The 26,988-nt window shown below is 42.0% G+C and overlaps 1 protein-coding gene across 5 annotated transcripts; it reads right to left on the bottom strand.

Annotated features, from left to right (window-relative positions):
- Nucleotides 1–242: 242 nt before the first annotated feature.
- On the bottom strand, nt 243–25,506 carry cdk1 (cyclin dependent kinase 1). Of its 5 annotated transcripts, none has more exons than XM_048551393.2 (9): nt 25,482–25,506; nt 23,065–23,161; nt 11,590–11,646; nt 10,249–10,405; nt 8,821–8,944; nt 5,602–5,772; nt 3,885–4,048; nt 1,314–1,452; nt 243–605 (listed from the first exon to the last, which is right to left on the bottom strand). In XM_048551393.2, exons 3-9 carry the CDS (start codon nt 11,624–11,626, stop codon nt 492–494), a joined length of 906 nt encoding a protein of 301 aa, XP_048407350.1. In that variant the 5' UTR covers nt 11,627–11,646; nt 23,065–23,161; nt 25,482–25,506; the 3' UTR covers nt 243–491. The 5 variants fall into 5 exon arrangements, with proteins under 5 accessions (XP_048407350.1, XP_048407346.1, XP_048407347.1 ...); XM_048551389.2 differs by lacking the exon at nt 25,482–25,506 and adding an exon at nt 25,267–25,402; XM_048551390.2 differs by lacking the exon at nt 25,482–25,506 and adding an exon at nt 25,250–25,399.
- Nucleotides 25,507–26,988: the final 1,482 nt, after the last annotated feature.

Genomic DNA, 26,988 nt, shown 5'->3' with positions numbered 1-26,988 from the left:
CATCCCAGTTACACACCATCCTGACTGAAAAAAATGGCAATGTTTCCCAACAGCTGCAACAGAATCCTGAAACTCCCTCCTTAAGAGCAGTGCGTACCACCACGCAGTCACAGTAGCTCATCACTACCTTCAAGACGAATTAATTAATGCTGACCTAACCTGTGATGCTTGCATACCAAAGATGAATGCAAAAATTAACATATAGAATGTCAATTAGATAGAAACCCAGTCCATCAGCAATATGGTGTACATTATGCCTTTATTTATATTTACAAGTTATACAGGTACAAAATCACTCAGTATTGTGCCACAATAGTACAGTTAGAAAGAAATACATAGATATGAACAGACAAATCTAGAGGTTTAATACAGAAACAGTTGGAGCTCAATTTTTTTAAAAAAAAGCTGGTAGAGAAAAGTGGTCCTGGTGCATGTGGCAAAGGCCCACTGCCAATTTCACTGCCAAACAGGGTGACACCTTTCAACAGCTATTAATTCCTCTGGATATTGGCAGGGAGACTAGACTTATCCAAGTCGTCAAAATACGGGTGACGCAAAGCTTCCTTTGCTGATATTCTTCTGGCAGGATCATAAATCAAGGTTTTCTAGTAAAAGACAAACACTCCATTTACACGGGTGATACTTCTCTCAGTAAGCATAGCAAACCATCTTGGTTACAGAATCGAACAGGTACATGCAAATTTAGCCTAAAACTATTGTAAACTCAAATTTTCTAACAAGTAAATTCTTACAAGTCAAAAGGTGCAATGAAACAAGAGTTTGTCTTGTTTTATTTATAGTTAATTCTGAATTTCACAAGTGCACTGCACTTTAGAACAACTCCAGTCAAGTTCGGGTGGTATTCCTAAACACAATGCACTTGCTTTCAAATAGTACCATTTCATACTTGATGAGGTTTACATCAGCACAAACTTTCTTCTCAATTGCTTTTACTGCCATGACATAGTCTTACTCATCACAACACAAATTGGCTTCAAATCTCCAAATAATTGGAGCATGAACAAAGATTACAGCCAGTTAGCAGAAGCCAGTGTGACGAAAGCTGTCTTGCCAATGTAGAAAATGTACTGCAAATTAGTGCCAATCGTCTGATGGTAGCAGTGAACTGTTAAAATCTGATAACATCACCAGAGAGCATATAAATAAAGGGCTGCAAATAAGCATAGCTCAAACATAGTTATGGCAGGGAATTTAAAGTTCTAGCTAGTGGGACAGTTATGTAGAATGAATTCACACTTCCGAATCACAAATAGTGGAAGTAAGCAGGGAACGTATTTGTAAAATCCACTTACTGCGAGAAGGTCAAGGCCATTTGCATCAATGTTTTTCACTTGTGACAAGCTGCCTGGTTTCCACTTGGGAAAGGTGTTCTTGTAATCTGGCAAAGCCTCGACCTCAGGCCAGATTTCATTATTCGGTGTACCCAGAGTCCTATGAGGCAAGCAAGACAAGTTTTAAAATTATAGTAGTAAAATCTTACATCAGTGGTGGACAAATTATTGGAAAGGGCTCAGAAACCGGATTTGAGAGCACTTGGAAAAGCACAGTTTGATTCGTGACAATCAGCATGGATTTGTGAGGGGAAGATCATGCCTCACAAAACTTCATGAATTCTTTGAAGATGTGACCAAACATGTGGATGAAGGTAGAGCAGTGAATGTGGTATACATGAATTTATGTAAGGTGTTTGATAAGGTTCCCATGATAGGCTCATGCAGAAGGTAAGGAGGCATGGGATAGGGAGAAATGTGGCAGATTGTCTTCTAAGGGTTAGCCAATTCTGAATCCAAAGGGTGGTAGTGGATGGAAAATATGCAACATGGTGCTCAGTTATGAGTGGTGTACCACATGGATCTATTCTGGGTCCTCTTCTACTTGAGATTTGTGTAAACGATTTGGATGAAGGAGTGGAAGGGTGCATGAGCAAGTTCGCAGATGATACAAAGGTGGGTCAGGTTGTGGACAGTGCAGAAGGCTGTTCGAGGTTACAGAAGGACATTGATAGGATGCAGAGCTGGGCTGAGAAGTGGCAAATGGAATTTAGCCCTGAAAAGCGAGAGGTGATTCATTTTGGAAGGACAAACTTGAAGGCAGAATACAGGGTTAATGAAAAGATTCTTGGCAGTTTGGAGAAGCAGAGGGATCTTTGCAGTTCATGTTCACAGTTCTCTGAGAGCTGCCACCCAGGTGGATAGAGTTGTTAAGGCGGCACATGGTGCGTTAGCTTTCATTAATAGAAAGATTGAGTTCAAGAGCCGTGAAGTTATGGTCCAGCTATACAAAAGCCTGGTTCAGCCACATCTGGAGTATTACGTCCAGTTCTGGTCACCTCATTACAGGAAAGACGTGGAAGCGTTGGAAAAGGTGCAGAGAGATTTACCAGGATGTTGCCTAGAATGGAGGGAAGGTTGAGAGCGCTAGGGCTTTTCTCTTCAGAATGACAAAGGATGAGAGGTGACTTGGTAGAAGGGTACAAAATGATCAGAGGCATAGATAGTGTGGACAGCAAAAGACTTTTTCCTCGGGTGGAGGTAGCTTTTACGTGGGGGCATAGTTTTATAGTGAGTGGAGGTAGATGCCGGGGAAATGTCAGAGGTAGGTTCTTTACTCAGAGTAGTAGGGGCTGGAATGCATTGCCGGAGAGGGTAGTGGAGTTGGCCTCATTCAGGGCATTTAAGCAGCTACTAGATAGGCATATGGATGATAGTATAAGGAGGCGGAGGTTAGACAGGCCTTAGGTTTAGGGTAAAAGTTCAGTACAACGTGGGCCAAAGGGCCTGTACTGTGCTTTACTGTTCTATGTTCTAAATACTTCAATATTGCCTTAAGGTCCAACAACATGACCCTTCAATACTTCGAACTGGGATAATCCCAGAAGTCTGGCATCATTTCAAAGTAATTGCCACATTGAAGTAGCAACAACACCAACAAAAACGCCAAAAGATACTCGTTCCATTGCTCTTCTGTCCACAAGTTGGTTGAATGGGATTAAAGTGGCTCGAGGATTGACCTCCCAGGAAGGTTTTAAAAAGACATAAGCTACTTTGACTTTATATTCACTGCCAATGTAGAGGCAGGGTCACAGAAGTAGCTGAAGTTGGGAGCTGGTTTACAGACCCACCTGACAAATCCTTTCAATATAGGCTTTCAATGATTCAAATGGCATAAGCTAGTCACCTCAAAACCCACAAACTACAGATTCTTTGATCAACTTGCTGATACTTGAGGATCTAAACTCCTTGTTATCCCACCACTAAAACTGATGCACAAGGTAAATTAAATTTTCACTTACTACTCTTCAGATATCAAAGTTAAAATGTGAATTAACTCAGCGACAGAGAGCTACATGAAACAATATAATGGATTACCCAGCATCTTAGAAAGCAAGAAAATACAAGCAAATCCTCTTCTCACTTTGGAGAATCCCTCAGAATTGGTTCATAACCACTTCAAACATGGATTACGAAACAGGAATCTAAAATGTAGATGTTGATTCAAAGGAGGTTCCTTCTGGAATGTGGAATCAAGTTGGTACATTGATTCACTCTGGAACAATACTATTTGGCATTGACGATTTAGGCATTGTGAAATAATAACTTCCCACTTCCATAGACTAAACACAGAAAAACACAGCATACTCACGTTGTTTCGAGGGATATGGACCCAACAGCCTGTTTCTATGCTGTATAACTAACTGCTGCAATGTTGTCAGTTTTCCCCCCACCCGATTATAGAAAGGGGCATTTCCACCTCGTACTAACTTTGGAAAACATGGATAACCAAGTCTAGAGATCAGAGGGAAGGGCAGAAGCAGAAATCTTCTTACATCTCATTATGGAGGCTGTGCTTTTGTTTTGCTGTACCTGAAAATTCTGAACAGTTGATCAATCTCAGAGTCTCCATGGAAGAGAGGTCGCTTAGTGGCCATTTCAGCAAATATTGTGCCAATACTCCAGATATCCACTGGTGTGGAGTAACGGGCAGAACCAAGTAGTACTTCAGGTGCCCTGTACCACAGTGTCACAACCTTGAAAAGCAAAGTCGCACATGCAATTATCCACTGGCTTGTAAAACCCTCATTATTTACTGGAGACCCGAGTCAAAGTATTGCACTTCACAAAATATTCAGCACCAATGACAATATTTCCTGACAATACTTTTAAAATTGGAAGTGTGTCAAAATGGAACACGAAAACAAACATCTTTACATGGGTATTTTCTACAGGGTTATCACCAGCACACACAGATGACTGTTAACATGTCCTTAAACCATTACTTGGGAAAGACAAAAATGCCAGCAATGGCAAAGTACCGCAATGCTAGAAATCTTAACAGAAACGTTGAAAATATTCAGGTTAGGCAGCATCTGTCAAGTGAGGGAAAAAAAAAGTGTGAACATTTCTGGTTCATAATCCTGAATCAGAACTGCAAACATAATAGTTTCATACGCAGGGAAGGAAAGATCTTTGCATCTGGTGGATAGCAGGACAGACTAAATCTCCAACTATTGATACCTGTTAAATATGTCAAGGGAAGAATATATCCAGAAGGGAATAAGAGTGGAGCCAGGAGACTTGTTTTTGAACTGTAATGTATGTTCTAGAATAAATCCATTCCAAGTAAAGACTGGCTCTGAATTCCTCCTTCATTTATTAGGAACAGAAAAAAAGCCGAAGGCAATGCGAGATGGTACTGGGATAAAGTAAAACAAAGTACCTAGATATCGAAAGGAAAGATCAGACACCAACAGCTGCCATCAAGGAACAATGGTTCTGACCCAAAATAAATGATCTCAATACAGAGTCCTGAAAATTGTGAAGTGCCTCACTGAAAGATGGTATGCTGTTCCTCGAGTTTATTTTTGACAAGGCACGGCCCAGTCCTTTGGTCTCAACATGAACATTTTCTATTATTGATATCTCACGAGAGAGGAAGACGTACAGGGACAAAAGCTTTTTTCATCTGCATAGGGTCAAAGCAGCTTTCCCCCCCCCTATACTATTACTGGTTTCTTACATAATCTCTTCTGCCTTCTACCTTATCACTGGCCTTCCTGTTTGCTTTTGCCTAGCCCTCTTCCACTTAAAACTTTTACATCTCCAAGTATGAGCTCTGGTAAATGGTCATCAACCTGAAGCATTTAATTTTATTCATCTTTTCCAATTTTTTTGTTTTTAAACTTATTAGAGAATGTGGCTCCCTAGCATTTCAGATTCCAATTCTCATCTATGAACGTAAATTTGGAGTTCAACATACTCCCATTTTAAAGTTACACGAAAGATTATGCCATCTGTAAAACACTGGTTTGCAAATAGCTGCGCCTTCATTTGTGAAGAGTAAACAAAGAATATCAAAGATCAGGGAAAGATTCAGAGCTCAGACTTACAAATGGTACCAAAAGGCAGACAGCCCAGTTAGAGGAATTCTAATAAAGTGAATGTTCTATTGAAACTTAAAGTTGCCAATCTTGAAACAGGTGCGAAGCAAATATTAAAACAAGTCTAACAGTATACTGCATTTCCCTTAAAACTGCATTTATTCATATCTTGGAACAAAGAAACTGTGCAACTGGACATGTACCTCATGAGTATAAACTCTGACAGGGACACCAAAGGCACGAGCCAGTCCAAAGTCAGCCAACTTAATTACACCTTTACTGTCAATCAGCAAATTCTGAGGCTTCAAGTCTCTGTGCAAAACTCTCCTTGAGTGACAGAATGCAATCCCTTGTGTGATCTGGTACAGGTAACTCTGAAAATGAAAAACACATCAATCGTCATAGGTCATGTGCGCCTGGGAGAAGATTTGTTCAAAACAAGACTACTACGGTTTTACTTAAAAACTGATCGTGTAGCACAGTAACTGGCTAGGGAGGAACACAGCCAATAGCTTGAATGTTAACATGCAAAAAGGAAGACATATGCACTCACCCTAAACAAGCTGAAACTAAAAGTTGATGGGAAGGGCTCAGGGAAAATAGAGGTGCTGTTGAGGGCAGTATGAAAGTTAATCTTTAACACATTAGAAAACATTAACCTATTATCTCTACATCAATCAATGCTTTTTTTTAAATAAACCAAACTTTGGAGCCAATACATTAGTTGTGAGGGTGCAGAAATTTACAATTTTAAAAATGCTTTACATCCATTTGAAAAACAAACACACACCGTCATCCAGGATAATACTTGGGGGAAAAAAAGAGATAAGTAAGGAGGATGCGGTAGCTGAGCCTCAAGACTGTACAAGTGTGCTGACTTGGCAATTGAGATCCGAGGAAAGAATAAGTTTAAGCAAGACAGATGAATTAATTAAAAACATAGCATTCATGCAAAGACAAACATGGACAAATGACATTTGGAGCTCAAGACGTCTGGTAAATAATACATGGAAAGTTGACAAAGGAAACAAACTATAGTGCATTGCTAGAGGTGAAGGATGCCTAACATTTCAGTCAAACAGACTATTGTTGCTTACTTAAGTAAAAACAAATTGCTGGAAAAGCTCAGTAGGTCTGGCAGCATCTCAGGAGAGAAATCAGAGTTTGTGTTTTAGGTCTGGTGGCCCTTCCTTAGAACCAACAGTAGCTAGGAAAATGCTTTTATGCAGAAGACAGAGTGAAGGGGTGGGGTAAGGAGTAAATGATAGGTGGAGATACAGCCCAGAGACAGAACACTAGGACAGAAAGGAGGTGATGACGGGCAGCCTAAGAGAATGAATGGCTGCCAGTAGGTACTATTAGTGGCTAACAATGGGTTGTGTGTAATCCATATCATGTGATAACAAGGCCTAAAATGTGGGGTTTGGAACAAGGACATGGGAGAAGGCGCTTTAAGCCTTGAAACTGATAGAGTTCAAAAGGCGGTAGGGTTCCCAAGCAGAAAGTGAGGTGCTGCTCTTCCAACTTCCACTGAGCTTCATTGGAGGACTGCAGCAAACCTCAGACAGATATGCACCAGGGAACAAGGTGGTGTGGTGAAACAACAAGCAACCAGAAGCTCTCAGTCTCTTTCTACAGAAAGAATGTAGGTGGTCTGCAAAGTGTTCACCCAGTCTATGCTTCATTTCCCCAATGTAGAAGAGAGCACATTGTGAGAAGCAAATGCAGGAGACTAAATTGTGGGAAGCGCAGATAAAGCACTGCTTCCCCAGAAAGTGCGTTTGGCATTTCAATGGAGGTGGCAGACATGGCAAGTCATGGCAACTAACAATTCTCAGGTCATTGTTTCTATTGGCAGATTACAAGAAACAGAAGCACTGGGGGGCCATACGATACAGGAGCAGAATTAGGCCATTCAGCATATCAAGTCTACTCCACCATTTGATCATAATGGCTTTGTTTCTTAAGTGTGCTGGCTTCCCCCCAGAACCTGCAATCCCCTTACCAATCAAGGATCAATGATCTCCCTCACTCTCTTTGTCTTAAATAGAAAGAAAGACTTGGCCTCCACAGCCTTCTGCAACAATGAGTTCCACAGATTCACTACCCTCTGGCTGAAAAATTTGTCATTTAAGTCCTGAAGGATTGTCCCTTCAGTTTCAGGTCAGGCCGAGTGTCCTAGGTTTTCATTTCCACTTTATCTAGGCCTCTCATTGTTTAAGTTTCAACGTGAACCCCCATCAATCTGGAGTTTTAGAACATTTACACTGAGTAGAAAAGTGTTCAGTCCTGAAAACAAAAGCTGTTTAGAATTAACCATACTGCAATGGAAAAGATATAGCTAACTTGCGTTTAAATGGAAGTGCTAAGCCAAAGAAGTGGATAGAAAAACTACAGGTGGTGACAAATTATCAGCTCGTATCTACACAAATAAACGGTATTTGAGAAATAAAGAGAAAAGCCTCTCTTCATTTAAACCATTGTAAAGCACAGACCTCAGCATTGAATCAATACAGCAAAACTTCAGAACAAAACCATTACAGTAGTCAAACTACTACTTTACTAGACAAGAAATCCAAAAGCCAGACTAAGAATAAAGAACTCAAGCTCCTTTTTGGCAGTCGATAAGTAAATATTAAAAATTCAAAAATATTAAAGTTATTACGCAAAAGTAATCATGGAACTATAAACCTTGTGAATGAACTCTCTAGACTCATTAATGTCCTTTAAGGAATGAAGGTTAACGTCTTTACTTGGTCTGGACATGTGGCAATTTAATAACTGCTGATTCAGCACCCCTCTAGAGAAATTTAGCAAGTCACGGTATGACTATTCCTTCCCTGAATGTTATTCTAATTAAGCAAGCAGCAATGACCAAGTACCACCCATCAATACAAGGAACAGCAAACTATCACAGAACTGGAGTTAACAGACAGAATCGAACAGTTGATAACATTAGAACGTGTGTAAAGGTGCAACATCAGAAAGTTTGGCAGTATCCACGCCAATACAATTTTCAGTCAGGTTCGAGGCGATATTACAGGTTAGTGCAAGAACAGCAAGCAAATCCTGAATTGTCATTGTAACAGAGAATTAGGAAAACCAACAAGTTGAGAAGGCAGAGGGCAATGAAAATTTCTAATTCGAAATGCATTGCAATTTAACCCATAACTTCCAGAAATGTCTCAATCCTCCTTATTCTCTTCTATTCTTTCGAAGTAATGCCCTATTATTATGATGCTTTCTAGAATCATCACGATATAAATGCGTTTTGCTTAATATACAGTAACTTCTAGAAAAGTTTGACACTAATTTGTCGATTTAAAAAAGTTTCAATTCTTCAAATTAAATAAAAAACACTAGAATGATATACAAATCTCCCTAGCCAATGAGGGCTATCTGTTAAATAACATTTTAGATACCTTTACTAGCATTTGGTCCATCATCTGGCGAGTAGGTAAAGAATCCAAATACTTTTTCAGATCCATTGAAAGGAATTCAAATATAAGGTAGAGCCTTGCATCTTGCATTAGTACATCTTGAAGACTAAACAAGAGGGTAAAGCTGAATTAATTGCTTGGCTACATAATTAGCATCGCAACTTCACATTTTCTCTCCTCTCTGCAAAAGACACAGACTTGATTGAAGCACTAAATTAGATTTCAGAAACTCCCTAGTTTTGGGAGCCTAGACGGAATGCTGGGTGGTTTTATTCTCTTCTTCGAATAGAGCCATAAAATAATTTACATTTACACAGGAACAAATTTTCTGGGCAAAAATACAGCAGAATGACTAGCAGTTGAGAATATTAGCAGTTTTTCACTGTCATTACACCAAAGTCACCAGCAGCTAAGATCCCAGCAGTCAAGTGAGCAACATTTATCTGTATGACCTAGTTATCAACTTGGCCCTCAAGAGTCTCTGCTCCTAATGCATTCAAACTTGCTTTGTCAAGTCACTAAAAGAAAAACATGAGAGAGTGATGATTAATGGCACTTAATTTCTTACAAATACAACAGCAGCAGCATTGGGCCCTTGTAGTGCAATGTTAGTTTCTCACCTCTGAGCCAGGCAGCCTGGGCTCAAGATTCATGTCCTCAAAAGTGGTTTAACAACATCTCTGGACAGGTTGATTAGAAAATATTTTAAAACATCAAAAAGGAGCCAATATTTAATTTGATAATATGGCATTATTGCTTCCACTAGCATATAAAACATTTCTGTATCACCCACATCAGGATCCTCCCAAATCAAAGCACACCCAAACTATGTTAATTGTAATCATCATAGTGCATTTTATGCAGAAAATAGCCATTATTCAAAATGACCTATTCACCATATTATAGTAAGGAACAAAACCTGATGTCTCTACTTGGTCTGGACTATATTGCTTCAGTTTAACAGATGCTGATTGAGTCCCCCTCGAGAAATTTAGCAAATCACTGAGTATTCCTTCTCTAAACGTAACTCTGGTTAAACAAGTAGCATTGACCAAGTACAGCCCGTTGATACAAGGAACAGCAAATCAGATAGGGGAAGGAGACTATTGCAGAACATAGTTGGAACAGTTTTAAATACAAGTGGCAACTTAAGTCACCAAGATTCACAAACCTTTTCAATCAATTAACTGCAGTAACTTAGGTAACTAATTAACTACAAATTATTGCCTCATTTACACTCTGCAAAATTGTCAAACTGCTCAATCTCATGTGGATTCTCACCAAATGCAGTAAATTAAAATATTTACTGCAGTCTGCATGAGTTATTCTGGATGTCTTAACATTATTCTAATTTCAAGCAAACTCAGTGAAACAAAATATGTGTGCCTTAATTTAACTCCATGCACTCACCATACAATATTCGGGTGCTGTAGTTCCTTTAAAAGAGAAATCTCTCTGATTGCAGTGCTGGGAACACCTTCCTCTTCACTCTCCAATCGGATTTTCTTCATGGCAACTATCTGCTGAGTTGTTTTGTGACGCCCTTTATAAACTACCCCATAAGTACCTGAAAAATGTTCAACGTCTTAAAATCAAAGTTCCTACAATTTTAGTAAAATGAAAACCTGTGACTTTTCCCATGTTAAGGATAAATTTCCAGCAAGTCTTGTTAAAATTGCAGCAAGGAGATCTCAACCACAGCAGTGTTTTAGGTATTGCTGCCCTAGTAGGTTCCTGTTGTTCATTACCTTGCTTACCATGCTCTGAAAAAGTATCTACCAAGTCCCTGCCTTCACAAGAAGCATCCGCAACAGACAACACCAAAAATTCTCTTCACACAATGTAGCTAAGAAAGCTGGAACTGGGAATGTACATCATTCCCATTTGACAGGCTAGTGACCCAATGACTGCGGTTGCTCTGACAGTTTCCAAAACAGCCATTTAGTGGCGGTAGGGATGAGATTGGACAAGTGGGCAAAACTAGCTCTGGATTCTGGACATGTGAAGCAAACACAGAAATATCAGAAAAGGTTAGAATTCCACTCGGTTTGGGGGGGGGGGGGGGTCTCACGTGTTTTAATAAAATGGCGTGACTTCCCACTAACTTTGGACATTTTTGGAAATTGCCGTGACTTGCCTGGAAGTTCTTACTATATTCACGACTTTCGCAGACTGCCCTCGACCAAAAAGAACCGCGTTAACTAAACTGTAAAAACTCCAAATAACTTCATTGGTGAATTCAGAAAATGTTCCAGAAACATTTGCCTATTTATTGCACTAATTGATGAGCTGTTCAGTTTTTGTACGGGTTTATCATGAAAACCAATAGCTACTGCTACAACCTCCTTCTCCTATCCATGAGGCTTAAGGCTATCCCAGCTTCATGTTCTTTCCATTAAATGTCCCATTTATGAAACACACCCTCAAACAAAAAAAACTGAATACTTGGTCTCCCTCACAATTAAGCTAAGCTTGAAGGTTAAGTGGGAGTGCAAGATATTCACTATGTGTCAAATGAATTCAAAGTCTTACATCAATTGATGCGACATTATCGGCCTACACGATTTGTATGTTTTCCTCCTAGAATTTGAAGTGGCAGACAAAGGGTCAGAACAGAATGACATTTAAAGCATTTGGTGTACAAAGGGAACAAAAGTGTATCATAAGCAGTTGGCATTTCAACTTTAGCCAAAGTATCATTCTACTACATACTCTGCAAGTCAGCTTAGAGATCCAACTTAAATTCCTCACCTTCACCAATTTTCTCAATCTTTACATAATCCTCCATGCTGTTGTTTACAATTCAGCCTGTGAAGAGACGCCAGATGTCAGATTTCCGTGGTGCACAGAATAAAAACAGATGAGTTTTCAAATATTGCAAATATTTAAACTTCGAGTGTGAACAATCTTCAAAACCACTAAATACTCATGTTACACAACGGCATATTGTAAGAGATTTCATTTCTGAACAACAATAATTTAAAACATAACACATGATAAAATTCCCAGTGTTGTGAAGAAATGGAGTGGCAGAAGTTTGGTAACATTTGGTTCAGCACTCAGACACTAGGGAACAGACTAAAAGCAGTGTGGGATCCTGTCAGAATACATCAAATGGGGTGAAAGTCTGGAGAAAGGGGCTTGATAGGAAACTAGATCTTGACAGTCTAATTAATGTTGTTGCAGAAAAACAGGACCGGAGCTGATAGTTTCTACAGTCATTATTCTAATTCTTCTAGGAATCTACTTCTGACATGAAATGGTTTGTTTTTGGATCAAAATGACTCAGCATTTCGATACCTCTCTCACACAAAGAAAGCTGACCATAAATAGGAGGACAAAACAGTAGGACAGTGGCTATGGTATGAGAATTCTGAAAGAGCAATTCACTGGTCTGAATTCAAAATTGCACCACAGCAAATAGAAAATTGTAAAATCCAGTGATCAACTAACACCCTTTACATAGAAAATCTGGCATTCTTACTTGGTCTCTGTGACCCCAAACCCACCATAGACAAAGGCAGTGGGAGTTTCGACATGAGGGCTACAGCAGTACAGGATAGTCAAACTGGTTAGACAGAATGAACAGTGGCAAATGACAATTAATCCAGAAAAAAAAAGTGAGTGTTGCATTTTGTGAGCTATCACAGGCAAGGGGAGAAGTGAAATGATAGGATGTTAGGAAACACTGATCATCTGAGGGCATTGTAAGTATGTCTAAAGATCCTTGAAGACAGCAGAACAGCGAAGATAAAGGTGACTATGCTGGTATAAGGGACAACTGCCTTTATTAATCAAAACTTTGAATACTAGAGCAAAGAGGTTCTAATGAAGCTGCATGTAACTAGTCAGGCCACAACTGGGAGTACTATGTCCAAGTTCTAATCGCCACACAATACTAGAGAGGGTGCAGAAGAGAATATTGCCTGAGCAGGAATGATTCAGCTATGGAGTGTGTCTGGAGAGGCTGGTTTTGTTTTCCTGAGAACAGAGATGGCTGAGGTGGGAGCAAGCAAAAGAACTAATTAAGTTCTACAAGATTCTGATGGGCATAGATAAGGTAGGTAGGGAGAAGCTTTCTGCTTCAGTTGAGGGGTCAGTAAGATGTGGACACAGTCATAACGTTCAGAGCGTATCAGAGGAAAAGAAAAGCCACCCAGAAAAATATGGGTATCTGGAGCTCGCTATCTGAGAAGTGTGGTAAAGGCATGGACCCACAAGAGAATTACGAACAAATTAAATGAACATTTTAAATATTACAGCCTACAATGCTTTGGGTCAAGTGCTGGAAAATAGTATTAGCATTTTGATGTTTGATGACCAGCTCAGACATGTTGGCCAAAGGACTACTTTCTATCCTCAAACATTTATGACGGTAAGATTTTATTCATGCATGCCCATCATTACTTGTGTCCTCTCAAGGATCCATCCCCCACCCCCTACAGGTAGTTCTGCTATAATGTGTGTTTTGTTAACACAATTGATGACTGTTTGGATAACACGAACTTTCTGCTGTACAGGTATAGCAATTTTCTAAAGAAAATCACATTCTAGAGAAATTGCTATTTAAATTTTCTACAGCACAATTTTCTCCAGCACGAGGTCACACAAGAACGCAACATATTACAGGAAAACGACCTGTATTTCTCATCTGCAGACTGCTCCTTTGCCACCAGGAAGCAAAGCGTTATTGTATGCTAACTGTGCCCAACTGTACCACATAACTACCTCTCAAGTCAAGTTTCCCTCTCTGACATTCATTCCCTTAGCTTGGATATAGCTGCTCTTTCAGTGTTACTGGGTCAAATTCCTGGAATTTCCTCCTTAACAGCATTTTCAGTTCACCTACAACACATGGATTGCAGTGGTTCAAGGAAGTAGCTCACCACCACCTTTAAGGGCACCAGGGTCAAGCAATAAATGCTGGCAATCCAGTATTGCCCATGTCCCTCGAATGAATAAATAACCCCTCCACTTGTTTCCAAAATTGCCAGATCCATGACTCAAAAGCCAGTAATGGACCAGCAGAAATCTCCTTCTGCTCACAAGTACAAAGTCATTGCTTTGATCCTTGCCACCAACTCCCCCTCCTTAGCCTATGGGGAGATCACATCTGATCAAGTTGATTGCATTTTTGGAGGTAACAAGGAGAGCTCAATGAAGGCAATACACCTAAAGTGGAGTCTACATGTTCTATGTACATGGATTTTAGCAAGGATTGACAAGGATGCCACAGCAGGCTGGTCACAAGGGTAAAGCAGAGGTCAACAGAGGGCAAGACAAATCCCAAGTTGAGTCAGCAGCAGGCAGCTAAGGGTTTGATTTTATATTTCAATAGAGGTTTTTCTAAGTGGAGGGTGTTTGTAACAGAGCTGCACAGGGATCAGTAACGAGTCCACTGTTTGGCATATATAAATTAATGAATGATTTAGACTCTAAGATTCTTTAGAATCTAAGAATAAGAAGTTTGCAGATTATACAAAAGTTGACTGACCGCAAGATTCCAGTGGATGGTCTGGTGAGTAGAAAAGTGGCAAATTACAGCCTGAGCTTCAAATACTGTGACGCAGTGGTCAAGGGTTACCTGGATGCTCTTTCATTGAAGCAGTCACAGCCCATAGAGAACAACCTTGAATTTAGTCAGTGGTCAGTGACACGGAGAGGAGGGTGTGATTATGAGCAAAGCAGGTAGACAGTTCCAGGAGATACTGCTGAAAGAACATCAGCCTTTGAGCTTATCTAACAAATTTGAGATTCTTGCTCCCTGTGTGCATGAGTGTAGGGGCTGCACAGGCAATGAGCAAACCGACCACATCACCATAATATAAGGAGCTATTTCAGAGGGAGATGTAAGGAATGTGGTTGCTATCAGAAATAGTATAATCATGGGAACAGACTGTTCTGTGCTCAGGATCGAGTCCCAAACAGAGTTTGTTGGCTGCCTGCTATCTGGGGCTCAGGTTCTCTCATATGGCTAGCAGAGGAACTTGAAATGGGAAGAGAAGATCCGGTTGTACATAGCTCACATAGATAGAAACAGCAAAGAGTTCTACTGAGGGCATTTGAGCAGCTCAGGGGTAAATTATAAAGCACTATCACAAAGGCAATAATATCCACATTACTACCCAAGCCAAGAGATGATTAGCAGTGTCAACACGAATAATGAGGTAAATGGGTAGCTCAAAGTGTGGGAGAAACTGGTTCAAATTCACAGAACATGGCACTGGTGCTGGGAAAGTTGTTCTGATAGGGCAGGCTCTACCTGAATCAGCGCCCTGGAGACACACATACCTAGGGCGATAGTAGGATTTGAACAATATTTTGGAGGGGAGGTCCAGTTGCATGGCACAATTTGGCAGGGAGAGCTGCTCCGGGATCTAACTTCAGGCACAGGAGATAAGGGTATACTACAAGAAGTGGGGGAGTCAGAGGACCGATGGTGCTGTACTTAAATGCACACAGTAGACAAAATTAAGTTAGCTAGTTGGTAGCGCAGATTGAACTTGGCAGGTTCAATGTTTTGGATAGAGACTTGGCTGCAAGGGGATTAGGGCTGGGAATGAAATATCCAAGGATACACGCCCTATTAAAAAGGGCTGGCAGAGTTACCTTGTCGTTACAAAATGAAATGAAAATCGACAGCAAGTGTATACAGTTGAAAGGTGTAGAATCAACATGGGTACAGTTGAAGACCCACAAAGTAAAGAAAGACACTGATGGGAATTATGCCCAGGACAAGACACAAAGCTGACAATGGAAATCAGGGGCAGCAATAAAGGAAAAGAAACAGCATTTATATGTGGTCAACATTAGTGGGAAACCAGGGGATTAGGAAGCCTTTCAAAAACATTTGGGGTGGGAGGGGGATGGGGAGGCATGACTTATTAGGGCGATCTAGTTAAAAGAAAACTGCAATCATCTTCTATTCTAATAAGAAATAGAGTGAGACGTAGGAGTGGGCATTAGACCTTTGGAAAATGAGCCTGGAGAAGTAATGGGTAAGAAAGAAATGACAGAAGAACTGAATAGATCCTTTCCATCAGTCTTCACAGTGGAAGACACCAGTGGCATACCAAAACTGCAAGAGTCAGGTGCAGAGGTTGAGTGCCATCACGGAGAATGTGCTGGGGAAGCTGATAGGTCTGAAGGTGGATAAATCGTGCAGGCCAGATGTATCACACTCCAGAGTTCTGAAAGAGATTGCAAAGCCATGTGCAGTGATCTTTCTGGAATCACCAAAGGGAACTAGAAAATAGCTAACGCAAAGCCCCTGTTCAAGAAGGGTGGGAGGCAGAAGACAGGATACTGTAGGCCAGTTAGCCTGACCCGAATCATTGGTAAGATTTTAAGAGTAAGATGGTGGTGTACTTGGAAGTGCACGGTAAAGTAGTACCAAGTCAGCACGGCTGTGTCAAGGGGAAATCATGCCTATCAAATCTGTTAGAGTTCTTTGAGGAGGTAACAAAAGATAAGATCCACCGGTATTTGGATTTTCACAAGGCCATTGACAAGGAAAGCATAGGAGGCCAATAAATACAATGAGAGCCCAAGGTGTCAGAGGCAAGGTACTGACACAGAACTGGCTGACTGGCAGAAGGCAGACAGCAAGGACAAAGGGGTCTTTTTCAGGTTGGCAGCTGGTGACTATTGCAGTTCACATGGGGCAGTATTGAGATCACAGCTATTTCCATCATACATAAGTCAAGGAACCGAGGGCATTGTTGCTAAATTTGCAGATGACTCAAAAGTAAGTGGAGGGCCAGGTAACGTTGAGGAAGCGGTGGAAGGCTGCAGAAGGACTTAAGCTAGGAGAGTGGGCAAAGAAGTGGCAAGTAGATTACAACGCGGGAAAGAATGAGGCCACACACTTTGCTAGGAAGAATAGAGGCACAAACTATTTTCCAAACCGGGGAAATCCGAAATAGAGATTTTGAGGTCCTAGTTCAGGATTCTCAAGCTTAACATGCAGGTTCAGCTGACAATTAGGGAGGCGAATGCAATATCAGCATTCATTTCAAGTGGACTAGAATACAAGAGCAGAAATGCAACGCTGGGGCCGTACTAGGCTCGGGTCTGACCACATTGGGAATATAGAGAACAGTTTCAGGGCCTGCAATAGCATTGGAGGGGGTCCAGAGAAGGTTTACAAGAATGATTCTGGGGATTAAGGATTTGTTATTCGAGGACTTTGGGTCTATACTTGATGGAAGTTTGAGGGGAGATTTGATTGAAACTAAAGAATGCCAAGTGGTCTGGATAGTGTGGTTACGGAGATGATGTTTCCACTGGGACCTGAGGGAATAGCCTCAGAGTGAAAGTAAGACGCGTTAGAACTGAGAGGAGGCGGAGAATTTCTTCAGCCAGAGGGTGAAGACTCTGTGGAACGCATTTCCACAAAAGACTGTGGAGGCCAAGTCACTGCACGTCTTCAAGACAGACAGATAAGTTCTTGATTAGTAAGGGGACCAAGTGTTACGGATGGAAGTCAGAAGAGTGGGGTTGAGAAACATATCAGCCACAGTCAAATGGTGGAGCAAACTCAATGGGCCAAATATCCTTGTCATACTCCTTCAGTTTCTGGTCCTAATCCAGAGAAGTGTGAAGTAATGCATTCAGAGAGGACAAACAATACAGAAATATGCAATAGCAGGAGGATTCAGAATTGTAAAAGAACTGAGAAATCTTGAACTATCAATGGACACGCAAAGTAGGTAAGCTGGTCAGGAATACTTTTCTTCATTGGCTGAAGGCTATTATTTATGTGCAGAAAGCTCATGATAGAACTGTTAAAAAATAAAAAACACGACAGACTGCAGCTAAAACATCACAAGAAGAATGTAATCAAGGGAGGAGGGAAGGTTTATAAGGCTGTTCGCCAGATTGGAAAATTTTAACGTCAAAATATTGAACAGGCTGTTTGTCATCCCTGCTTTGGAGCAGAAGAGGCTGAAGTGATCTAATTGGGATGTATAAGATTGTGAAGTCATGAGTGTGTAGGTAGGAAATGCCAGTTTCACTTGAACTGAGGACAACTTGTGGACAGATATTTTAATCTATTGGATTTTCTTTTAAATCCAATCCAGAGTGGTGGGAAGGGGGTCTCTGGAATTCGCTCATTAAAAATGAAAAGGCAGAAACTTTCATTGCGTTTAAATAAAAGCACTTGGATATACACTTGAGGTGCCCCATGCTAAAGCACCAAGAGCAGCAAGGTGGGATTAGATGGAATACATCTTTCAGCAGTATCAACATGATGGATCAAAAGCTTGCACCTGAGTCTTCTCTGGCTGTGTTTGCACCAATTAAATGATGGCTTGACTAAAGTTTTCATAATTATTTTCAAATCAGGCAATGACCTCCACAATTCCTTATTGCTGTTCATTCAGCTCTACAACCCTCTGATGACCACATTCACGCAGCACCCTCTTCAACATGTGATTTACTGTAACTACTAGCTGGTTAGTTTAACCTTGGTGCTGGGCAAGCTTCCAGAAACAATAATTCAGAACAAAATTAGTAAATCACAGACAAATGTGAGTTAAAGAAGCTAGCTTGGATTTCAAAGGAAAGTCAGGTCGCTGAAAACTTGCTAGAAGTTTTCCAGTAGTTGGTGGAGTTGTTGAGGACAGTACAGTTGATATATTGTACATGGACACTGAAAAGGCATTAATACAGTGCTGCCCAGTCTTCCAAACAAGGTGAGAGCTTGTGGAATACGAGTAGGGTGCTGGGAGCAACTTGGATACAGAACTGGCCAATAATAGCAAACACTATTGATTTAAATAAATGTTTTGGGGCTGAAGGAAGATGGTTCCCATTGATCCTAGAGGCACAATTCAAAGTTGGTAGATCAGACAAAACTGGGAGCATTAGGAGAAAAGTGTAGAACTTCAAATGAAGTGGACAGGCTGGTGGAATGGACAGGCAAAGGGGTAGCCAAAGTTCAATAAGGAAAAACATGAGGTGATACATTTTGTCAGGAAGAATAAAGACAGACAAAATTAAAAGAATAATTCTAAAACAGGGTACAGAAGAGGGGCTGGAACATATATGTGCTTAAGTCATTTTTGGTGGTAGGACAGATTGGGGGAGCAGTTAATATATCCAATATTCTGCTCTTTATTAAAAAAAAGTACACTGTACAGAATGTGGAGGTGATGTTGAACTTGTGTAAGACACTTATTAGACCTCAGCGAGAATATGGTGTATAGTTCTGGGCTCTACATTAGAGGAAGGGTATGAACAAATTGGAGTGCAGAAAGAAATTCACTAGAATGACCACAGAATACTTGTATATGAACACAAGTTCACACTCACTTGGCACTTGTATCCAGTTTCAGGCGTCATAATTTAGAAAAGATTTGCAGGAATGATTCCAAGGGTGAGGAACTTCAGTTATGTGGATAGATTGACCAAATTAGGACAGTTTTCCTCAGAAACAAGAAGCCCAAGAGATTATTTGACAGAGATAGATTTGGTCGACAAACAAATGGGACTCATTGAGGACCAAGTGGCCATCTGTGACAGGAGTTGGAGTATGTAAGGCAAGATTTTAAATACTTCAGGTAAATTGTATTTGTGTTCACTGTGGAGAGGGACGAGGTAGGTATAGAAGTTATGTAGGGGGAAAACTGTGATTTACATGAACAAAATAGGATCAAGAGGGAGGTGATATTAGCAGTTTTCGCAGGCTTAAATTTAGATCAATTCCCTGGCTCAGATGAGTTGTTCTGTTGTGGGAGGCAAGGGAGGAGATTACAGGGGCCCTGGCATTAAATTTCAAATGCTGTCATCACCGGAGAGATGCAAGAAGAGTTGAAGCTTGTTGGGTACTATTATTCAAGATAGGTAGGCATAAACCATAGAATTATCAGTCAGACACTCAGTAAGAGGGATACTTTTTGAAAAATTCTGAGCAACAAAATTAATTTCTGCTTGAAGAGACAAGGATTCATCAAGGATAACCAGGATGGCATTGTCAGTGAGGAATCACACCTGGTAAGTTTGATTGAACTTTTTGAGGTGTGCAGATGCCTGTAGCAGGTTGATATAGCCTACACTGGCTTCAGTAAGATGTTTGACAAGGTGTCGCTTAGCAGTCTGTCAAGGCAGCAAGAGCCAGGGCAATTTGACAAATTGAAACCAAAACTGGTAGCGTGGCAGGAAGGAGGTGGTGGCCAAGATTATTTACATAACTGCAAGTCTATGCCCAGTAGCACATCAGAGTGTGGTGCAGGTCTAGACATAATCTGGGCTCATGAACATAGAACACATGTTCACCAAGTTCACAGATGATAGAAATTAGTAGTGTAGTGGATAGCAAGGAGAAAAGCTTTCAACTAGAATGATACAGATGTGGTGATGAGGCAAGCAGAACAGTGCTAAGTGGAATTTAATTCCGAAAAATTTGACATGACAACATTTTGGGAGGTCTAACAAAGCAAGGAAGGACACATTGAATCGTATCACCCAAGTACAAAGTATCAGAGGGACATTGATATGCATATCAATAGATCCTTGAAAGCAATAAGACACATAGGTAAGGTGGTTAAAGCAGCATTTGGGATATTTGCTTTTATTAGTCAAGACATTGAATACAGTAAGGAGGTTATGATTGAGGCATACAACATGCTGGTTGGACGACAATTGGAGCACTGTTGCAATTCTGCTCACTACACACAGGATTACACTAGAGAGAAGGAATAGAAGATCCACTAAGTGGTTGCCTGGGCTGGAGTGATTCAACTATGAAGAAAGACTACCTAGGGTTGGAATTAGAGATAATGGGAACTGCAGATGCTGGAGAATCCATGATAATAAAGTGTGAAGCTGGATGAACACAGCAGGCCAAGCAGCATCTCAGGAGCACAATAGCTGATGTTTCGGGCCTAGACCCTTCATCAGAGAGGGGGATGGGTGAGGGTTCTGGAATAAATAGGGAGAGAGGGGGAGGCGGACCGAAGGTGGAGAGAAAAGAAGATAGGTGGAGAGAGTATAGGTGGAGAGGTAGGGAGGGGATAGGTCAGTCCAGAGAAGACGGACAGGTCAAGGAGGTGGGATGAGGTTAGTAGGTAGGAAATGGAGGTGCGGCTTGGGGTGGGAGGAAGGGATGGGTGAGAGGAAGAACAGGTTAGGGAGGCACAGACAGGCTGGGCTGGTTTTGGGATGCAGTGGGGGGAGGGGAAGAGCTGGGGTGGTTGTGTGATGCGGGCGGGCGGGCGGGCGGGCGGGACAAACTGGGCTGGAATTGTTTTCATTAGAGCAAGCAAGGCTGAATGTGAAACTTGATTCAGGTATACAAAATTATAAGGACAAAAATAGAATAGATAGAAAGATACTTTCCCCCTTAGTCGAATGGTAAATAAACAGGGGACAAAACAGGATCAGGATGACCCTATTGAGATGCATAAAAACATGCGGGGGCATAGATTAGATGAATGCATATCGTCTTTGTCCCAGTGATGGGGAATTGAAAACTAGAGGTTTAAGGGGAGAGGGGAAAGATTTAAGAAGGATGGGAGGGGCAACTTCTTCACAGAGAGTGATGTGTATATGGAATGGGCTGCTAGAGAAAGTGTTTGAGGCAGGCACAATAGCAACATTTAAAAAACATTTGGATAGGTATATGGGTGGGAAGGGTTTAGAGGGATATGGACCAAAAGCAGGCAATTGGAACTAGCTGAGTGGGCTGAAGGGCCTGTTTCCATGCTGTACTACACTGACTCAAAGTCACAGGAACCACCACAGCATGGAAGTATTTAGATGAATATCTAAATGCTGGCCAAATGCTGGAAAAGGGAGTTAAAGATAGATGCAAGATGAGCAGTGGGGACACAATAAACCAAAGGGTCACTTTCCCATGCTATAACATTTCTAGGACTCTAGGGTACTCAAAATCATGGAAGAGATTAGATAAGCAGAAACTTCCCCACTCATGAACAGATTGAGAACGTGGGCACAGATTTTAAAGTAATGGCAAAAGAAGCAAAAACAAAGAAAAATCTTTCTGGTATGACTGCACTGTGTGGTGGAGACAGCTTCAATCAAAACACAAAAAGGGGAGTTAGATTGTTCCTTTCCTGCAAGAAGTCAGGAGCACAGAACTGACTAAACTGTTCAAGTGCCAGTGCCAACAAGATGGACCAACTGTGTGCCTCATCCTGTGCTACAACAATTGAGATTTAAAAGCAGCCATGCCCTCTGCTTCCTGCACTTAGTGGCAGAATTTCCTGTTGAAACCTCTACGCCCCTTTCTTCCTTTAAGTTTTAAACCAGCATCCTTGAATAAGCTGTTAGTCATCTCCTTACATATTCTATTATACCCAGGCAGCACCTTATACATTTTATTAGAGATACTGCAAAAATACAAGCTATGAACCAAGAGGTCTTGATTTCTTAACCAAGAATTCCTATCAGTCTACACTTTTACAATCTTTTACCCCACCCAGACTTCATATCTTTTACTGCACTCAGATCATCCTTCACCTTTTCCCACATCACCCAGCATCATGCTATGACCAAACAAATTTTCCTTCCCTTTAAAAAAATTCCACATACTGTGAACCAGTGTGCCAGAGGGAACAATCATACTGACAGGTCTGCCCTCAGGATTCAACAATTTTAGACCTGTTCCCTCCTGTTAACTTTCCTGTGGGAGCTGATGATTCTCTTAACCCTATTCCTATCTCACATTCATTCTCTTAAAATGACCTGCCAAGTAGCTCTCACCTGGAGAGCATTTAGTATTTATTACTTGAACCATAGTCAGTCGGTTTCTATGTAGCCAAACTGCACTACTTTTGATTACACCGTATAATTTACTCCCTGCAGTAAAGGGAATCAGTTTTTGCAGTATGCCAAGGAATCACTGCAGTTCATTCTTAACTTCTTCTCCCTTCCTTTGGCTGGATACTAACAATTGGTTTTAATGCCCTTGATCAGTTATCCTTGAATCTGCCTGTAGATCTTCTGACAAGTTATTATCAAAATATAAATTGGACAATGCAACAATCTGGTGATAATTGTGACAGAGGGGAAGATAGATATGTTTGACTTGGATGTGTGTTGTTATGCATTTTGGTTCCCCCAAGAAAGCTCTACCTCATTGTCATTGTGATAGTTGCCTGTAAATTTTGAAGAAAACTTGGAAAGTTCATAATGTTAAACAACAGGTGAAGAACTTACAAAGGATCAAGAGGTTAAAATTTAAAATATCAGAAAACTTACCCGTATTAACAGGCAAAAGACCCAGGTTAAATCTTCTAGGAATAACTTTGATACAGGTTGATCCTTGCAGCTTTGACCAGTGTAATGGACAGATGGTCTGTTGAAATTCAGATAAGCCCATATGTTACAAATTTCTTCCGTACCTTGACTTTAGATGAAGAAAATTACAAGCAGTAAAACTGACCTAATGTCAGCAATACAGCATATAAAGAGGGGGGCTGGTATCAGAATTTCTCCAGATTGACAGTCTTGGCGACTCTAAAGCATCCAATTAAGTGAGAAGAATAATTAATATTCTTCACAATTGAACCACTATGGTACTGGCCAACGAGCATGATTGGACATCATAACTAAAACATGCCAAAGCCCACACTTTCCAGAGGAGGTCACGAGGCAACCACCTACAGCATGAAATAACCAGATTTTCCAGACCCACGGTCCAACAGCCTTTCTGGCCATGACATTCATTGATAGAAGCAGATAATTTCAGAATAGTGATAACACAGGTTGGGTGGAAATAGATAGTCATGCAGTATGTTCATGGCAGGTGCCCAAAACAGCTAGTCTCACCAGACCACTTTTCACGATTTCTCTTCAGAGAAAAAAAACTCTTCTAAAATCTATAACTGAGACTGCCTTCATAACATTCTCAGGCACTGCATTCTAGATTCTAACCACTTGCAGATGAGAAAGATTGCGCTTCATGTCACTTCATGTCCTTAAATCAGTGATTCTTCCAAGATCAGGAACAGTTTCACCCTATCCATGCAATTTAGGCTCATGTGGTACAGTATGGAAAGTATTTGTTGAGGTCAAATCAGTTTTACAAAGGTTCACCATAATTCCCTTGCTTTTGTATGCTTTTACAGCACAGAAGAAACAATTTAGTCAATTATGTTTAAGGAGAGAGAGGAAAGATTTAAAAGGGACCCAACAGACAACTTTTTCACACAATATGTAACAGAATGAGCTGCCATAGGAAGTGGAAGCTTGGAAAAATTACAACATTTAAAAGGCATTTGGATGGGTCTATGAACAGGAAAGGTTTAGAGGCATACAGGCCAAGTAGTGGCAAATGGGACTAGATTAGTTTAGGATAACTGTTCGGCATGGACGAGTTGGACAAAAGGGGGATGGCAATGACGTGGTTGTATTATTGCTGGATTGTTAATCCAGAGACCACACAACATTCTGGGGACCAGAATCCCACCACAGCAGATGGGGGAATTTGAATTCAATAAAATATCTGGAATTAAAACTCTAATGACAACTGTGAATCCATTGTCAATTGTCAGGAAATACCCACCTGGTTCACTAATGTCCTTTAGGGAAGGAAACTACCTTCCTTACCTGGTCTGGCCTACATGCGGCTCTAGACTCAGCAATATGTTAGACTCTGAACTGCCTCTGGGCAATTACGGATAGGCAATAGTGCTGCCAAGCCAGCAACACCCTCATCCCATGAATGTATTAAGAATGAAGATCATGCTGTACATCTCAATCGCTACATCTTTGACAGTTATGAGTCCTCAAGCCCAGTCCCATTTTTAACTATCAAAAGTACTGTGAGCGTACAGATTGTTAAATAAAAACAAAGCGCTGGTGAGATTCAGTGGGTCTGGCACTATCTTTGGAGAAATAAATATTTCAAATGCGATAGGACCCTTCTTCAGTACTGGAATGGTGATGATTTTTCCAATTCTTGGTCCGTAATTCTGTAGTTAATAGCACCACAAATACACAAGTATGTTAAAGGCACAATTCGTTCAGGTATTACGACCCCTTTGGATGCGAAAAGTTACTTACTTCACCTCTAAACCAATTATTTCAAATTTTGTCCGCGGTTAATGATCTCGCTACTCTTATAATAGAAACCGCTCTTAAACCCCCTCAGCCTCATCTAACCAAAGCAGATTGTTGGTCAACTCTACAAAAACAGGAATAAACATCGACACTAACAATTACAGCAGGTGCTACAGCCGTGAGTTTAAAAAAATAGGTTCACGTGTAGCCTTCAGAAGTTAGTCTGACGACCACCCTTCCAACCACTACCACCTCGGGCACGTCCAGGAGGCCCAGATTCAGCCCGGGCCTGAGGTTTGCCACCCCCGACGTACCCCTCGAGCCGGGCGATGGGAGGGGATCTCCCATCGCCCGGGAGGCGGTTTTTATTCCTGGTCCCCACCTGCCGCCGGGGCCAACCTGCAAGCAGCGCGGCGGCGATGACGAAGGGGCTGCTGTAACAGGCCGAGCAGCGCTGGGCTGACACAGAGAGACCAACACTACCCGTTGCCGTGCCCGCTCCCGCCGCAGTTTGAACGCCACTCGCTCGCTCTTCCCCCTCCAACCGCTCCCTCCCTGATTCAAACCCGTAGCCAATCCGCGCCGCCATTTGGATTCAAAGGGGCCAATCAAACCGGGGGAGCTCGCTGAGGTCCTTCGCCCAGCGCTTAGGTGGCCAACGAGAAAGGCGCGAAACGCCGGAGCTCAGCGGTAGCGGTGAATGGGCGGGGCCTGGAGGCGGGGCGGGGCCTGACCGTCAGTCTGCTTCCGACCGTGGGGCGGGGCCCCAGGATGGGCGGAACCTGCGGACGGGGCGGGATTTGACGATGGGGCGGGGCACGTCGATGAGGCGGTGTCTGGGGACGGGGCGATGTTCGATAGTGGGGAGGGGCCCGATGATGGGGCGGGGTCTGACCGTGGGGCGTGGTCCGATAAAGGGCGGGGTCTGACGATGGGGCGGGGCATGTCACCACTGGTAATAAAATGTGAGGCTGGATGAACACAGCAGGCCAAGCAGCATCTCAGGAGCACAAAAGCTGACGTTTCGGGCCTAGACCCTTCATCAGAGAGCTGGGTCACCACTGGGTCTGGAATCAGGCAGGGAACTTTGGAGGCGGTCAGGGACGGCCCGAAACTTGAGCGCAAACTTGGATTGTTTTTCCGGTTGCTGGATTTTTTTGTTTCGCTAAAGGTTTGAGGTGAGCGGGCGGATTTTAAATGGCAGGTTTTGGCACTGTTATTGCCTCCTGCCTTGTAAGATATTGGTTTGCACCCTGGTGGTCAGCATCTCCTGAGGTGGCTCAGGTGACCCGAAGCTCTCTGCATTTGTTGGAGAGGAAGATACTAGTCATTTTTGAACTCACATATTGGCACAGATTAGATTAGATTCCCTACAGTGTGGAAACAGGCCCTTTGGCCCAACAAGTCCACACCGCCCCTTGGAGCATCCCACCCTATAAGCCACACACCCTTGAACACTATGGGCAATTTAGCCTGGCCAATCCACCTAACCTGCACATCTTTGGACTGTTGGAGGAAACCGGAGCATGTGGAGGAAACCCACGCAGACACGGGGAGAATGTGCAAACTCCACACTGACAGTAGCCCGAGGCTGGAATCGAACCTGGTTCCCTGGTGCTGTGAGGCTCAGTGCTAACCACTGAGACACCATTCCGCCCCCAAAATTGGCTTTGGATTTGACTCAGGGGAAGGGTTTTTGGGGGATCCTCTTCTTGACCTGCTGAACTGTTCGTTTCTGGTCACATTTCCCAATGACCTTCAAAAACAGCCAACCTCAGAACCAGCCCAATCACCAAGTTGACATGGAGGGTGGGTAAAATCAGAAGAAATAGGGACTATTTCTGAAGAAGGATCCAGACCCGAAACATCAGCTTTCCTGCTCCTCTGATGCTGCTTGGCCTGCAGAGTTCATCCAGCTCCACACCATGTTATCTCAATTCTCCAGCATTGGCAGTTCCTACTATCTCAGAAATAGGGAGTAGTTGTGGGCCATTCAGCCCCTCAGATGTGTCCCCTCATTCAAACAGATCATGGAATGTCTGATTGTGGCCTCAACTCAATTTTCCTCTTACGCCCTCCTCGTGCCCCACGATCATTCAGATCTGTTCAAACCTTGTTGAC

This window comes from Stegostoma tigrinum, chromosome 20 (assembly GCF_030684315.1).
Source record: "Stegostoma tigrinum isolate sSteTig4 chromosome 20, sSteTig4.hap1, whole genome shotgun sequence".
In the NCBI taxonomy this organism is placed as follows: Eukaryota; Metazoa; Chordata; class Chondrichthyes; order Orectolobiformes; family Stegostomatidae; genus Stegostoma; species Stegostoma tigrinum.
The sequence above is the reverse complement of the archived record's forward strand: the minus strand, read 5'-3'. Positions and strand labels throughout refer to the sequence as shown.